Source organism: Camelus bactrianus, chromosome X (assembly GCF_048773025.1).
Source record: "Camelus bactrianus isolate YW-2024 breed Bactrian camel chromosome X, ASM4877302v1, whole genome shotgun sequence".
NCBI classification, from domain to species: Eukaryota; Metazoa; Chordata; class Mammalia; order Artiodactyla; family Camelidae; genus Camelus; species Camelus bactrianus.
Window position 1 is genome coordinate 76,921,927 of NC_133575.1, and position 17,462 is coordinate 76,939,388.

General features: G+C 41.8%; 1 protein-coding gene across 4 annotated transcripts in view; it reads left to right on the plus strand.

The window, feature by feature from the left end:
• The first annotated feature begins 1,643 nt into the window (after positions 1-1,643).
• The window catches only part of DIAPH2 (diaphanous related formin 2), a 797,042-nt gene continuing 781,223 nt past the window's right edge, over positions 1,644-17,462 (plus strand). For 2 of the 4 annotated variants that reach the window (XM_074359369.1, XM_074359370.1), the window contains exon 1: positions 1,650-2,191. In XM_074359369.1, coding sequence (XP_074215470.1) covers positions 2,048-2,191 — 144 coding nt within the window. In that variant the 5' untranslated portion in view covers positions 1,650-2,047. Of the gene's footprint in view, positions 2,192-17,462 lie in introns of all 4 variants that reach the window. The other 2 variants (XM_074359372.1, XM_074359371.1) reach the window with 2 other exon arrangements.

Genomic DNA, 17,462 nt, shown 5'->3' on the forward strand with positions numbered 1-17,462 from the left:
CCCTCGTGGGCTCCTTTCTCCTATCTGTTGTATGAAAGTGCAGGTCATTAATAAAAAATCGGTGTCTCCCAGTAGAGCAGGAGATTCTAAAGGGTAGAAACTGTCAGTTTCATCCTCTTAATTCACAGCACTCTGGATACCACCTGGTATACTCTGAGGAGCTCAACAAATGTCTACTGAACAGATTATTAAACAACATTTGAGTTTGGAGGACCCTCAGCTACGGACAACACCCACATCTCTCAAACAGGAACTGCGTGAAAGCACTGGATAACCAGGGAACATCTTACTGCACCATCCATTTCTACGCCATTTTCCAGGAGGGGAGACGTTTAAGACATTTAAATCAGGTGTGTGGGTGTGTATGTAGTGAGTCGAATTCAAAATATACATCACATTTTAAGTCAAACAGAAACTTCAACAAAGCAAATTTACCTTAGGGCTTCTTGCCCACCCTGTCTGGGAGCCTGTATTCCCTCTTCTCTGCTGTCCTTGGGTAGTTTACCACCTTCGTGATTACAAAGAAAGTTAATGACAATGGGCAATGCCAAGACTGCTACAGGTATTTAACATTCTTCTTACTCTACTTTCCAAGCTAATTGCCTCATCACACCTCCAGCATGGTCAAATTTATCCTAATACACTCTCAATAAATATGTTCGTAAACAAATTAGCTTCAGCAGAACTTAATTTAGGTTGAAGAGGAGAAGGGCAAAAGGGTCACAGCCTAAAGATATCTGAATAAGAAGCACATGGACAGGTTTCTAGACTGGGGATCTCAATTAACATTCCAGGTAGCTTCTCCAGCACAGGTGCTCTGATTGCGTGATGGTGGTTCATTGAATCCTGCCTGGGGCCTCTCATGTTCTCAGTGCGAGCATTATTTTTAAAGAGGCGTGGGCCTCTTCCTGACAACTCCAGAACTAAAGACTAAGAATACCCGCGGTGCTCTGTGGTTGCTGCTGCACAGAACACGTAGCATTTGTCTAGAAATTTTCATTTTCAAGAGGGCTTTGACACACGTGATCTTATTCGCTCCCCACAACAACTCTAAACCTCAACTAGTTCGGGAAACTGAAAATAGCACTCAATCCAATTGTTAGCTCTCCCTAGGTGCTTTGGCTAAAGAGCCTTACACCCCCTCGGGATTAAGCAGTGGGCGTCTGCTGCTTCTACTACCCGGCAGCCTGGGAATAAAGGAACGGCTGTATTTCTTTGGAGGCAACGCAATCCTGGCAACAGAAAGCACCCACTCTTTCCCTTTTGACCCGTACAGTCTGTCTAGGCTATTAATCAGCGCTCCCCGCGAGGTGTTCCTCCGCGATGCCGGTTGCCTAGCCGATTCACCCCTCCCAGGGCGTGGAGCAGAACCACACCCCCCGCCAGGCCTGGGCCCGCCTGGGGAAGGTGCTCTGGCCTACACTAAGTGGCAGCGGAGACTCAGGTGGACCCGCCCGTGAAACTCACACGTGAATCTTCCCGGGCCTCAGTTTCCCCATCTCTAAAATGGCTACACCTCCTCTTTCCTGGCTCGTTCCCTCCCATACCACGATAGGCCCCTAGGAAGCGAAATCAGAGCTTAACCGCAGCTTCAAGTCCTCTCGTTTGGCTGCCGTCGCCGCGCCGGGCATGCTCAGTAGCCCGGCCGGCTCGGCAGCGGGAGTAGGCAGCAGCTTTCCGCGCCCGGGCAGCGGACTGCGGGCACTTTGATGAATCACGTGTGTGGAGGCCCTCTTAAAGAGATAGGCACCTACTTTCCCTCCACCCTAAACACCGCCCTGAGGGCGGCGGCGACCGCGGTAATTGCAGCTGCTCGGGGGCAGGGCTTGCCCCAGCGCAGAGTAGTGGCAACGGCGTGCCGCGTCGGGGGTGCCTGGGCGCCGGGAGCCCCGGGGACGTGAAATAGGCAGCTCCCCTAGGCTGACCCACTCTCAACCCCGGGAAGCGGTGCCACCGAATCCGCACGGGGCAGCGTGACCACCCCGAGGGGCTTCCTCAGTGAGGAGAAGTGGGGGCTCCAGGGCACAGGTGACAGGGCCGGAGAAATATGGAGCAGCCCGGGGCGGCGGCGGCGGCGGCGGCGTCGGGCGCGGGAGGCGGCGGCGAGGAGCCCGGTGGGGGCCGAAGCAACAAGCGGAGCGCGGGGAGCCGGGCCGCCAACGAAGAGGAAACGAAAAACAAACCTAAATTGGTGAGTGCTCTCGCCGCCCCCGCCGGCCTTGGGGACAGCGAGAGCCCCGGGATCCTCCTGCCGTTAAACACGGGGGGGCCCCGGGGCCCCCTTCCCAAGGGTGACCGCGACCTCGCTTTGCAACTCGGGGAGCCGCTGAAGCGGCGGCCACGCCGAGGCGCGGAGACGGCGTGGGGGCGGAAGAGCACCCCCTTCTCCACTTAACCCCTTTCTCCCTCTTGGCAGCCTGGGAGGCGGCGCGGGAAGGAGAAAGGCCCCACCCCAACTCGGGGAGCCCATGAGTACCGGGTCGGGGCTGTTGTTTGTCTAACTTGTGGGCACCAACCTTCTTTGTGGGATTCCATTCCCCTCCCACCTCTGTCAGTTGCTGGGGTTTGCCTCTTAACGCTTAGGGTCCGGGTAGGGGAACCTCTCTTTTTCAGTCGCAGTACTTGGGAGCCCACCCACAGACTTACAAAAAACAAACAAACAAACAAACAAAAGCCCCCAAACAAACAAAAAAACACACACAACGTAGGCTCCCAGTCTTTCTGCTTGACCAGAAATCCAAGTAAGAGGCGCCTACGTGCGTTTTTTTCCCCTCGCCTCTCCATGTGCTCTCCCAAAGAAACATTTCTTTGGAAGAGTGGGGGGAGCGTGGGAGTTGGAGGCTGGGTGAGGTACCGCCAACTGTCGTGTGTGTAATAGGCAAGAGTCATAGAGAACTTCCACTAGGTTGATTAAGAACCGTCAAAAGCATTTGGTGGACTGCACACGTCTCCCCATCCTGAGAGTGTGTCAACCAGTGGTAGCAGTCCATTTCCTGCCACTGACTTTATGTGCAGAGGAATGAAATCTGTGGGGCCTGGCATTAGATTGGGAAATACTGAAGTTTCTTCAACTCATCAGTTAAAACGGTTCCTCTTTTTCATTTTCCTTCAGTTTTATGAAAACGGTCTAATAGCGAAACTTAAAAACTGGGTAAATTAACAAAGTACGTTGAGTAAAGACTTTTTCCAACCGTGGCAAAGGTTAGGCAGATATTTATCAATAAACTTTCTCATTCGGGTGGCATGAAGGGAAATGGTTTTCCTGCACAAATTCAGCAATTACTGCCGTGCGAAGGTTCTTTTGGTCTAGGTCTGAAGCACAAGCCACATGTTGCCTATCTCGTTTTCAATTTTAACCAGCAACTTGATTATAATGGAAGGAGGCAGTGACGTATAACCAAAGCTGTTTCTTATGGCATCTGGCCATTTGGTATGTACCTGTTGTGCTTGGTCTCTGGCCTCCTGTTTGCCTATCAATTATGGACTGTCCATATTGGAAAACAGTGATGGAAGTGTTGTTGTTTCAGGAGATATGTAGCCTTCCATTAGTTGAAAGGGAGCTAGTGGCATAGAGTGAAATAACCAGTTTAAAGTCTCATCAATTCCACCCGAATTTGAGGCAAATTGAGAACAACTTGATGTTTCCTGTTACCCCACCCTCCCCAGTATTTACAGGTGAAGAAACTGAGTCACAAGCTCTTTGTGAATTGTCTCTGCTGGCAGAGGGTTAATGGGTTTACTGGGTGCCCCATTATGAAACTTAGAAAAGTTTTGTGAGGCTTTCAACCAAAGTTTGATGTACTTTAAAAAATTCTGATGTTGCGATTTTGAGAGTTCTGTTTGTGGTAAAAGAGTGATCATGTTTCTTTCTTTCTTTCTTTTTTTTTTTTTTGGACCCAGTACACAACTGTGGTTTAAACAGTGATTAAAAGTTGTAGCAAAAATAAAAGTGAACCTAAAGTTCTGGCAAATAGTTCAGTACATCTAGCAAGAGCCTTCCACATTTGGGACGTGTGCGCTCAAGACAGAGCACTTACCTCTGTCTGTTTGTAATAACACCTTGATTATGTTCTTCCTTTCCCTTTGGTCATTTGTCCTGTTTCATCTTTTATGTCTTGCTTGCTTTGACAAGGTAACTAGATAGTTATGAGATGGTATCAGTTTCCCTTCCTAGCTAACACTGTTCGGTGTTGAACATAGCTTGATATAGTAGAACAAGTATTTGAATCCAAGAGTTTGTTAATATTGATGGGAACTTTCTTTTCTGCTCAAAATATCCTTTTGAGCCTTCCATGATTTTACAAAGAGATATATCAGAATTTTTAAAAACAAATTGAGGGAGACATTTGAACATATTTTAAAGCAAGAAAGTTGACCAAATACGAAGACTTGGTAAGCTTTTTTTTTTTTTTTTGGTCAACTTTTTAAATGCCTTCCTCTTTATTGTGAGTTGTTTTATTAAAGTGCTCAACATGTTCTTCTGAGGCCTTTTAGAGAGGAGTTTATCTGGGATTCTTAAAGCTGTATTTTACTAGCAATATTTTACCTAGACTAAATTTTGTTATTTTCAGTATTGTTATTAAATACTGTAGTAGTCCTTAATTTTGTGTGTGTGTGTGTGTGTATAAAGGAGCGGTGGTGAGGGATTATAAAAGAGAGCCATATGGTAATAGATATTATTTATGTAGGTGATTATGGGGGGTTCTTAAGCTCTATGAAATTCTATGAAAAAATTGAGTATATGTAGAGACATTCATTTTTCTGGGCCCCGTAATTTTCATCAGTTTCTCAAAGGCCATCTGTCACCTTTAGAGGAATAAGAACTATTGGGTTACTGGAGAGAAAAGAAAATGCCAGCTGATTGCACTTGAAGAAACTTGGGGAGAGGAGGTAGTCACCGACAAGGGAGAAGGGAATGAGCACCGACCACAGGAGTGGTTGATAGTGAAGGTAGCTTATTTGGGTGGAAATAGTTAATCACATACACCTGTATCGTATTAGCTAAAATGAACGTTTCTACCACATAGAAAATTAAACTCAATAGCTATGGTATAGTGGATTCATATGGTATATGAATGGCTTATGGCTTGTGATTCAGTTGTTTTCTTTTAGTTTCTCATTGTTCTGGAAAACTGGAGAAGGAAGGTGTGCTTTCTACAGAGAGGAACTACTTTGATTTATATCCGCAACTTTTTGATGGGTATTAGAATTATTTCAGAGTGCCATTTCAGGAATTTGATGATTTCTGTTTGAAATTAATTAAATGAAAATTTTACAAAACTTACTTCCATTTTCTTCATCTATGCATCCTCATAATGCCCCTTCTATTTTGGCTCTTTTTAATGAAGGCAACCTTATTTTGGCCTCATCACATTTTGATTAATGCCTTAGTAGGCGAGCTTTGTATTTTCTGTAGCTATCTGGTTAGGCCCAGATTGTAGCATGTTATCAAACAGCGTGAATCTTAATTAATTAGTAATTTGATGTCAACCATGGAATGTATTTTGTCAACTCAAGTGGTACAGAGAGCTCTAGAAGTGTCATGAAGGATACATCCTTAATCCCGCATATTTAAGACAGTGACTTAACCATTAAGTGAGGCTAGTGTTTAGGTAGAATCAGCACCCCTCACATGCACACACATACATGATGGTGTAGAGTGGCTTAACATTCTTCGATGTTTTTGCATTTTGACTTTGTGTGTCTGCATCATTCCAGAAGCCTTCGCTTATTTAGATAGTAGAGTCAAATGAGTAACTTGAAGAAACAGGAGTTCATTGTCTGATTATTATGTAACTTCCTGAGTGGTTATTTGTTTTTAATTGGATAAATCATGTTTTGATTTTAATTGACAAAGGCTGAGCACAGTGGGTTCATTTCTGCAGCAGACGTTTACTGAGCACTTACTACCTGCTAGGCATTATTCTGAAGGCTAGTCTTATAAAGATGCCATTGTCTAGTGAGGGAGACAGGGAAGTTAGTTTCTTATCACACAGCTCTTTAATCGTTAACTATGGGAATATGCACAGGAGGGTGATCTAGAAACACCATGGAGAGGCATGTGAATCTGATTGGATGCTTGAGTGTGGGAAGGAAAGGCTTACCATTGTAGGCGACATTTGTGCCAAGGCTTGAAGAAAGACATTAATTGAAGAAGTGGAGAGAAAGGCATTTAAGGTTGAAAGAACAACATATACAAAGGTAGAGAGCCATGGTAGCATGCCCAGTAAAGGAGGCGTGGGTGGATGTTAGTGGCTGAAACATAGTGGTGGACCTGCAAGGAAAGAGACAAGAGTCTGGATCACGATGGATATTTGTATGCCATGTTAAGAGTTTCAACTTCTTTCTGAAAGCCATAGGAAGTCATTGAAGAGATTCAGGCAGGAGACTGCCCCGATGAGGATTGTGTTTCAGAAAGCAAGTTAATACAGTGGAGAATTTCTTGGACGGGGGTGGCAGAAGAGAGGCAGGAAGACCAGTTAGGAGGAGCAGAGTATCATAAGAGTTCAGTGCCTAGAGACCTGGATTCCAATTGCAGCGCATCCACTCATGCATATTCTAGCTCATCCAGTTACTCGGCTTATTTCTCTGCATCTCAGTTTCTTCCTGTCACTCTCTTGCCTCTCCTTCTGCTACACACCTTGAACATTTTCACCAAATCTGACATGTCCACCCTGTTTCTCCTTTATAAATCTAACCTGCCTCTCACAGTCCAGCTGCTGCCTCATAGTTCTCCCACTCTGTCAAACCTTCAGCTTACTGAAGGCTCTTCCTTATCCTGAACTCCTATCATGAGTCTGAACATTATATACTGATCTGGTATCGCCAGAGGACTTGTAAAGTGCTTCTGGGCAAGGGTCCTGCTCTGGGTCTATTCTTGAAAACCCTGCAGACCAGTGCTAGGTGCAAAACTACTCAGCAAATGATTATTAGCTGGGAATTCTTCCCCTATAGGCTAGACATTTTGAGAGTGTCAATTGTTGAGAAGAGGCTTTTAAAAAAAAAAAGAAATGTGCCATTTTTCTCTTAGGTTCATTTGATGGAGTATATATTCTATCTGTACAATTCTGTGTCCTTTCTCTAATTTTGAAAGTCGAGAAACTTCTTGGCTGGAAGATCTCACCCCTTACCCCCTTGTTTGGGTTCCTTTTCTTTTTAATTGAAGTATAGCTGATTTACAGTGTTGTGTTAGTTTCAGGTGTACAGCTAAGTGATTCAATTATACATACACGTGTATTCTTTTTCAGATTCTTTTCCATTATAGGTTATTACAAGATATTGAATATAGTTCCCTGCGCTATACAGTAGGTCCTTGGTATCTATTTTATGTATAGCAATGCCTATCTGTTAATTCCAAGCTTCTAATTTATCCCTGGCCCTGCCTTTCCCCTTTGGTGACTGTAAATTTGTTTTCTATGTCTGTGATTCTGTTTTGTAAATAAGTTCATTTGTGTCATTTTTTCTAGATTCCATATATAAGCAACATCATGATATTTGTGCTTCTCTGTTTGACTTACTTCACTCAATATGATAATCTTCAGGTCCATCCATGTTGCTGCAAATGGCATTATTTTATTCTTTTTTATAGCTGAGTAATATTCCATTGTATATATACCACATCGTCTTTATCCATTCATCTGTCAATGGACATTTAGGTTTTGGATTCTTGTGATGTCAGAATCTGAACTTGCATTTGGAGAACCAGCATGAAAGCTGATGCTGACCCAAGTAACATTGCTATTAGTAGGAGACATTAGATTATTGGCAAAAGAATAGTGAATGGAGGACCAAAGGATCTGGGTTCTGGTTTTCATTCTGTCTTTTATTTGCCTGTGATCTCTGATGAGCCATTTAATACCAGGGGTTTGAACCCTTGATTAATGTCTGCCGGTCAGAGGTAATACCTGCCTGATTTGCTTCATAAGGTGGTTTAGATAAAACAAAGTAATGAATGAGAAATCATATAGGAAATTCTATACTGCTATGCAAATATAGAGCATTATTGTTAACCCCTTATATTACCTGGATCAGATGTATTGTGGTTGGTTTAATGGCCTTTTTGCCATTTGGTAGTTCTAACATTATTCCTGCACAAAGTGCCATAATATGGTTGCATGTTGATTGATTCCTTATTCTCTCCCCAGTTCGATTAGTTCGTTTGAAAGATCATACATTCTGTCCTTCTGCTAATAATTCTTTCTATTTAATGAGTGTAACATGGGAGTTTAACTTTTTTTCACTGTAATTGTTTTAAAAAGAATCAGGTTATCCTTTTCTTTCAATTTATCAATTTGAGGTATTTCAAATTTCTGTTAAAATAGATATCGGTAGATACTTATAATATTGTCTTGTCAGGCAGTTTTCTGCTGTTGTACAAATAAGGAAACTGAGTCACTGCTGTGTTTAGGGGTCTGACCTAGAGATACGTTTAAAAGTTCTCAGTTCTGTTGTCAAAGTTAGCTATAGCATTGAGTCATTATGCTTCAGGGACTCTGAAAGTGAAAAATTATTCAATCTTTTTGTTCCTTTTTGGAACAATTATAATTGTAATCCACCTAGATGTCATTCTGAGTACCAAGAGCTTTGGCAGTAGCAACATGTCATTGAAGTGAAATCATATTTTTTTTCCAACCCAGTCTCAAAGAACACTGTTAACTAACAGGGTGCTTTGAAAATGGTCCGCACATAATGTATGCTAATTTACATGAATCAGCACGTTTGACTAAATATCACTGGGTATCAGTAGCTCCATAGGGATTATTATTGAAGAGCCAGCTTTCTCCTGTTCCTATATTCAGTCTGCCATGCAGAAGAGACCATTCCTTCCATCAGATTTTGGCTGTTTGATACTTGATTTTGTCTCATGACTGAGAAAACTAAGAAGATGGCCAGGTGACTTGAAATATAATAATAAACTTGATATCCCAGTGGACATCGTGTGGAAGATGGCTCAAAAATGGTGCATGGAAAGGAAGGTTGAGATACAGTTTCCCACAGCTATTTATTATGGATATAAGTAATAGAAAGAAATCAGTTTGTCCTAATTTAAAACTTATTTACCTGATCAGGCTGAATCGCTTTCAGTCTAAGTGATTTCCTCTGGCTGTAGCTTGAACAGACATTCGACTGAATCCTGATACTTGCTGGCTCTATGTGAGGTGGCCCGGGGAAAGGGTACTTATTGGGTGCCTTTCTCATGAAAGGCTGTGGAAAGCAAAATATTACGAATCACCATTTACACAGGCTTTGGTCTGAGAAAGGTTTTTTCTATATTGCTTTTGCAAGAGGCAGCTGCGTTGCTACCAAATACGGAACTGCAAATTGGCCCCCAGTCTCTCCTTGTGCTAGGGCTCTGTGTAGCGATGCCCACTTCAAGTGAGAAGCTTCTCAGTGGCTATTCATAGGCAGGACTAGGTAGGAATCCATGACTTCATTAGGAATGAATTACTCCTCAAAGGCTATTGATTCAATCACCTGGCAATTCTGGTGCTCATCCAAGAGAGAAAAGATGTTGGGTACAGTCTTAAAAAAAAAAACAAAACTTGTTTGCTGTTCTGTGCTAGATAGATACATGCTTTGGTGAAGATCTCAAAATTATGAGGAATTTTTTATCTATCCTTAATGTTTTGGTCTTTCACCTAGCTAAAAGCAAAAGAGATAAAATGGAGTTTTCACTTTATTTGTAATAGGAGCTGGTTAGGACTTTTTCTTTTAATGAAAGATGAAAATTTTCATACATACTAAAAAGTAGAGTGGGTAGCAGAATGACCCACTATGGGGTAATAGATCCATTCCCTACGTTAGAGTAATTATCTTGATTTTCAACATTTGCTTCATTCGTCCTTGATTTTTTTCCTTGCTAATAAAGTATTTTAATGCAGATTCAGATATCATGTCATTTTACTCCTACGTACTTCGGAGTGCATCTCTAAAATTTACTGATTTTTTAAAAAATGTAACCACTATGCCACTGTCACATCTTTAAAAACTAAACATTCCTTGGTATCTTCTAACACTCAGTTCATAATCAAATATCCCCAATTGCCCCCAAAACCAGATTTTTAATCTAATATGTGCCTAATTAATGTCCATGTCACTGAGCTTTTTAAGAACATACAGCTTTAATGGTGAAATGTCGTTGAGAGTTACTCCATATAAAGTGCTATCATAAAGTATCAGCTCCAATTAAGTTCACTTCTGTTTTTAATTCTGTAGAAGTATCTGGAAAAGTTGACTGTCCAAGTGTGGAGAGGCTCCTTAGAACAGCTACTATGTGCTGTAGGAAAGAAACCAAATTAAAACTTTTGACTCTACTCACTAATTGGGTAATCACTCATTCTTCATTTTGTGATTTGTGAAGTGGGGTGGGCTTATGTGGGTTTGTGTGTAAGAATTTACCTTCCAGGGAAATGTTGTAGATAGTTGGGTGAAGAAAACATGTTCTTGAGTTTTCCAGATAAAGGGTTCATATAATTGTTACACACATGCATACAGCTGATTTTATGTTACTAGCTCTAGTTTTAATTTCAATACAAAGGCCAATTTGGCACTTGAAGTGTCTGTCTGTGTTTTTAGACTTTTGAATACGCTCAAGGCTGCTGAATGTGGATAATTGGATGAACGAACCTTTACAAAGAACTCTGAACTATTAAGTTTCCTTCTTTAGACATCTGTGGGGTTAAAATTGAAAACCGGCTACACTAATGAGGTGGAGCTGAGAATGGGTGGAGTGGGTAAGTATGAGAAATCGACTTGGGCAAAAGGCCTAGACTCCACACAGATATACTAAAGAAATTGTGTAACCATTACTTTCCAGACAGCAATTTAGTGCTGTCATTGTGCTGGGAGGCAATAGGCATGTAATTTCTCGAACTTTGTGGACTCAAGTAGACTTCCACTAGTCATCCATCTCCACTCTGCAACTTCTAGGCTGACCATTTACTGACCTAGTCAGGTGGGTGATTTCCCTCAAAACCGGGGATGAGTGATCATTGTTGGGGCTGAACTGGTGGCGGTTTTCTCCTTTTGTTTTGCTTGGGGGAGAGACAACTCTGGAGGTGGTGTTTTGTGTGCTTTGAAATCAATCACCGATAAGATCTCAGATGCTTAATAACATGTTACGCTGGCTGAAGCTGTTGAGGAAGATTCTATATGTAGAAGACAAGACCGTGTATAGACTGAACACTGACATTTTGAGCTTTTCTGTGTAATCGGGACCAGGGCCACTGTATGGTTGGGCCCTGCTCAAGGCTATGAGACCACAGAGGTCATGTCACTTACCAAATCATGTGCCTAGTCACAGGACTGTGACTTCCGGGGATGACTTTTTCTAGTTTGCACAGAGGTGCCACATGGGCTAGCGACTGCATTTCAAACCAGGTGGATTTTATTCTCAGACCTGAGAGGAAATTCAGCAGGTCACAGGACTTAGTTTAATGTCTAGTTTAGAACAGGTATTTCCCATTTGTCATTGATTCTGAAAAAAAGAATATCAGGTGTGGATATCTGAGCTAGGTTGTCCTAAACCTGACTGCATTTGGGGGGAGGGTATAGCTCAGTGGTAGAGCGTGTGTTTAGCATGCAGGAGGTCCTGGATTCAATCCACAGTCTCTCCATTAAAAAAAAAATTAAAGTAAATAAATAAATAAACCTAATTACTTAAACCAGAGTACATACATTTACTTCTAAATGATTACAGTTCTAAATGTAGAGGGCTGTATCCTTGGGGACCTAGGGCTACAGGTTCAACACTTGATTACTTTCTCTAACCTCAGGCTCCTCCCTTTCTTCACTCCTCGGTAATTTTCTTGACCTTACTGTCCCACAGTCCTTCACATGGTTACAGATCGTCTGGGGAAGACTGCATTTGTTTTTGAAGTTTGTGTCTTAACTTCACTTTCTTTTCATTTACATTGTCCATGATGGAAGGCAAGAACCTATAGCAAGTTGGGATGGGTTAAAATAAATTTGGCAGAAGCCTTTCCTCTATTAATATGCTCAGTAGTCTAGTACCTCACGTTACAAAATCATTGTGTTCCAGAAGAGTCAGTGTGTACATAAAACATTTGTGAGTAGAAATAATCTTTTCTTAGGCTGACCTCACAGCTTGTTTTTCATTGGCAGTGCATTAGCTTACATTTTTCCTCCCCTTTGGTTGAGTAGCTAATGGTCTTTAAACAAGCTATTAAAGGGAAGAATAATTTTGCAGTGCAAAAAAATAAAAATGGCCTGGATTTTATCCAGGCTGGTGGTTTGGCTTTTCGTGTATTTGTTCTGCTAAAGCAGGGGCTAACTCATGTTCTCTGATCTCGAAATTCTCAGACTTGCTCAGTATATCCTAGGCTTGCTTCATCAAACCGCTTTCAGATGGTCTTGTGAATTTCGGAGAAATCCAAATCCTCCATTTTTATATAAGCCGAGTAGGTCTGAGACCAAACACTAAACTTCAAGTGGCCATATCTCTGTATGAAATAGAACTGAGGCATTAGTTATACTTTAAAGTGGGAATTGTGCAGGGCTCTGGGCCCAATTTGCCACGCTCTTCCTACCAGCTTTGTGGTAGCTAATTGTGGATCAAAATGTAATGTTACAGATCTCTGCTTTGTGATCCCTTCCCTTTAATCTGTTATCACTTGCAATTGTTTCTAACCCTGAAGGTCATCTTATTCCTTGTCGTTTTCGCTGGTTTCTGCGAATATTATTAATGGTGTATCCTATTGTCTGGCCACAGACATAACATGCAGAAAGGTGGCCACTGGATACAAAATCAATTACTGAATGTGACAGAGATTTATTTCAAAGCATTTCCTATCTACATCCATCACCGACCATGTTGCCGTTAAACTAGCAGGAACTGCGTTTTGGTCTTAGCACCGTCCGTTCGTGTTTTCAAGGTGCTTTTTATTTTATAGAATCTAAGAATATTTTATATGCTATACAGTGTTGAAATAAGCTAACTAGGATATCTGATTCCACTGTTTTTTTTTTTAAGAGTTAGTTTCTAGCAATTTAAAGAGGTTATATGGAGAGTAAGCTAACTACTTTTTAGAATGTAATTCTGGGCAAGTCATTTCTCTATTTTCTCTTTGGGTGTCAGTTTATTCTATAAAATAAGGGAGTTGAAATACACAGTCTTCAAGGTTCCGTTCAGCTCTGATGTTCTGGGAGTCAAAGGCTATTGAGAGCTGTAATGAATCTGCCCTAACAGAAACACATTACATCTGGGTTCTAGTTAGAAAAGTTGGCAGTCATGAAAGATGGCTGTTTGTTTAAGGCTGAACGCTAACGGGTGAAAATACAAGTTCACCTCATTGTTCTGTTTCTGGAGTCTGAGTTCGTCTAGTTCAGTGATGGTGCCGTCAGTGTTGTTTTAACCATGCATTGTGTGCAGGGCCCTGCTGGCTCTGCTCTGGGTCATCTAATCCTTGGGTGGTAGCCTTGGTTCACTGACCAAGTACAGTACTCAAGCCTGCCCAGGGGTGATTCTCAATAACCAGCAAGATCATACATGCCAGTTGCTACTCTTAAGTGCCTTGCATGTATTTGTCAAGAACTGTGCAGGGTCGGGGATTTTATCCTGCTTACCCACCTGTCGCTGTTCCCTGGATGACTGTAGAAGCCTCAAGACTCCTGGGTCAGTGGCAAAAGATGGTTTATTACTTATTAGAAAAGCAGTAGCTGGAATGCCAGCATGACACGCTGGTTCACGGATGTCCTAAGTCCCACGAGGCAGACCAGGATGGATGCCTACACAGGCAGTCAGTTGCATTACAGGAGAGGAACACTGAGCTTGGGGGACTTACCCTTCTCTGGTAAGCAGAAACAAGCCTGCTCTTTGGGGAGGGGTGATATTATTACCTCATCATCATGACCACTTGCTACAAACACAGCCTTGGGAAATGGCCTGGCTAAAGGGAAGTTGGAGATCTTTCAGTCTTGGCCAACCCAGTAAGAACGTGCAGGGATGTTTGGGATTGATGGCAGGTATCCTCCGCCATCAGTAGCAACTCATTTGATTATGGGTTATTACAAGCTATTGGATATGGTTCCCTGTGCTATACAGTAGGACCTTGTGGTTTATCTACAACATTGTAAATCAATGATACTTCAGTAAAAAAAATATAAAATGAATAAAACATAAAAAAGTAGTAGCTCATTTGACCCTCACAACAGTTATTTTGTAGGTTTGGAGAAGTCACAGATCCTATAAGTTACTTGCCCTACGATAGGCTGTGGTGAATTTGGAATTCAAGATCAGTGGGACTATAAAATCCATGTTTTTAACCATGATTTTCTGGACTGCCAAAGACCCTAAACTTCAGAGTAGCTCTAAATTGACCCAACAACCTACTGGTTCTCTGGTCTGGTGATGGTTGAATCTGGCCTAGATTCGTACTCTGCTTATTGTCTCATTTAGAAGGCAGAGTTCAGGGTCTGTTCATTTAGTGTCACTGATGATCAGAAGATAGGCTTCTTTGAATTACTGCCGTGAAGTAGTAGGTCAGATATGTGACCGCTTACTAGAAAAGATCCATGAGGTGAGAGTGACGTGGCTGTGGATATTAAGGATGTGAACATAATTCTTAAAGATACCTGTCTGGCTTCTATCAAATTTCATGGTCCACACAAAGCCTTCTGTAGTTGAGTATTGTTGTGTATTGCATGTGTATTGATTAGACTCTTTGTTTTTTGGTCCTTTGTATGTTAACCGTGAAGAGAGTAGCTGCCAGACAGTTACTTTGTAAGCCAACCTGCCCACTTGGTCTCTTCGTTTTCTATCTCTCCTCCTCTCCCCACTCTCCTTCTGTTTGTTGTGGAATTTTGTATGAAGTAAAACTGCTTTGGAAAAACGAATGCCGTCTCCTATTAGACAAGTACACGATACTCAAGTACACGATACACATTGTTTCTTGTTTAGGGGAGTGCCAAGAACCACCTACCTTCCCCTGCTGCTTCCTGTGTCTGCTTTGCCTAAAGATTGGCTGCTAAAGATGTGTGGCATATTCAGCCAAGTGCTATGTGTTTTAATTAGGCTGCTGAAAGTGTTGTGACAAACTATTTTTGTGGTGACGAGTGACGAGAAATAGAGCCCTAAACTACGGCTTAAGTGCCAGATAATACGGAAGTGCATAATGTGACTGGAGTGCTAGTCCCCCAGCCTTAACCATCCTCCCTCCCTCCCAAAAGGAAAAGGGAAACTTTAAAAAAAAAATGTGATCAGTTAAATAGATCACGAATGTACCAGTATATGCCTGGAATCGGGCTATTTCAAACTCACGATCACTTATCCTAATGAGTTAAAATTTCTAGGTCTGTTCTTTTTATAGAACTATGTACAATAAATGTGAAACTGGGAGGTAAAGGCCGTCCTAAGCTCACATAATGATGTAAACATAACTGGGACAGCTGATAATTAAGCAGACTGAGTATTTTAAAAAATTTCTGTTTTTCAAGTATCCCTCTTATCTATTTTTACAAATTCGTATTTCCTCCAAATGTGATCCTGCTTGCTAATGTCCTCCTTTTGTTTTTGACCTCATCGAACCCAAAGAGCTTTGTGTTTTAGACAAATATATAAGGAAGGATGTAGCATTCTTCTGTCCCCCAAAGTAGGTTCTTTTTCTTTACAGTGGTGGTTCTTAGTGGGGTACAGTTTGTCCTCCCAGGGGACACTTGGTAATACCTAGAGACATTTTGGATTGTCACAAATAGGGGAGGGTGCTACTGGTATCTGGTGAGTAGAGGCCAGGGATGCTGCTGAACATTGTACCGTGTGCAAGACAGCCCCCCATGACAAAGAATTATCTGCTCAAAATGTCAGTAGTGCTGAGGTTGAGAAACCCTGCTGTAGAATCTGACTTTTTGTTTATTTAATGTGAAAAGTTCTTGTGGCTCCTTAGCCATTTTTCCTTCTCCATTCTATCCTTTCCTCTGTATTGACAGGACCAGATCATCCCTGTCGTCAAGGAAGCATCGTTAATTTCATTGACACCCACCAATTTTAGTTTCATTTCTTTCCTTTCCATTATTGGATATCTCCTGGACTGGACTGTTTATAACCTTATAGTTGTAAATGATACCTTTTATTGTTTATCTCATTTCTGACTTCTAAGAAAAATACTCATTCTCATCCGAATGAGTTTAAAAGACTGTTTTTCCATCTGCTGATTCCTTGATACCCCAGCAATTTTGATGTTGGTCACTTTTAACTCATCATCTATACGGAATCTAATTCTGAAGTACGGTCTTCTCTGGCAGCTTCTGCCACTGAATTTGTTGACTGCCAAAAGTAACAGCTTTCCTTGCCTCCCATCTCAAAAATTTCTCACTCCACCTACTCTTCTCCACGTCCAATTGCAGGCAACCATATGCCTCTTCACATGCTACCTGAACACAGTTGATGCCAAACCTTTCTAGCTACCCTGACACCTAAGTTCAATACTATATCATTGCTGAAAGACATCTCCTAAGTATGTTGCAGTGCTACTAAAAACAGCGTAAAGTTGCTGATTCATTTATCTGAGACCCATCTAAAACCTGAAACACTTTATGGCAATGGTGGTTTTAATATTTTTCCTCTTTGCAGGGAAAATACAATTAATATGATACCCCTTCCCCTTAGCACACACATGGTATTTCTCAAACTTATTCAAGATGAGGTTGCCCTTGCCTCACTGATCCCCAGAGTGTATTACTATAATATTAGTCACTGACTGACCTTTATGGTTTCTGTTCCAGTTGGAATCAAGGTTAACGTCCCTGTTTGACCAGTAAAAGTCAGTGACTACTTCTCACACAACTCGTCAGGACCAAGTTTATTTTCATATTCAGGGTTACTGTTAAGTTACCTAATTTTATCTTCTTATCTTCCTTTTTCTATTTGGCCCCTTATTTAAGTGAAGCCATTAGCTGTGTTGGTCCATCTTGCCTGAAAATAACCTCTTACCCTTTTTTTTTTCCTCTCCTCAGTGAATTCTTAGTACTTTCCTTGCATTGTTTCATATAATTCCTTAAAATCTTGACTGCCTGATTGAAAGTGACGTGATCAACTCATTCCCCTTCAACTTTCCATTTTCCATACAGAGCCGGTTTATTCTGCAGTGTGCATGGCCATAGTCACATTTGGCTTTATTATAAATGGACATTGTGGTGTATAATCATTCCACACACATAAAACCCTCCTCATGTGTGACGCAACATACTGAGGGTGTAAGCACAACACGTAGGTCTTACTCTTGAGGAGCTCATGGCCCAGTGTGAAAAGAGGGACAGATGAGTCTAAAGTAGTAAGTCCTAGAATAAACAAGTGTGAGCACAGTGCTCTTGCGAATGTCACATACTGTCCCTGGCAGGGAGAGGAGAGCCTTCACAGAGGCCACATTTGAATCTGAGTCTTGGAGAAGGAAGAAGAGTTTGCTAAGTTTAAAAGGGAGGAGATTCTCAACAGAGGGATCATCAGGTAC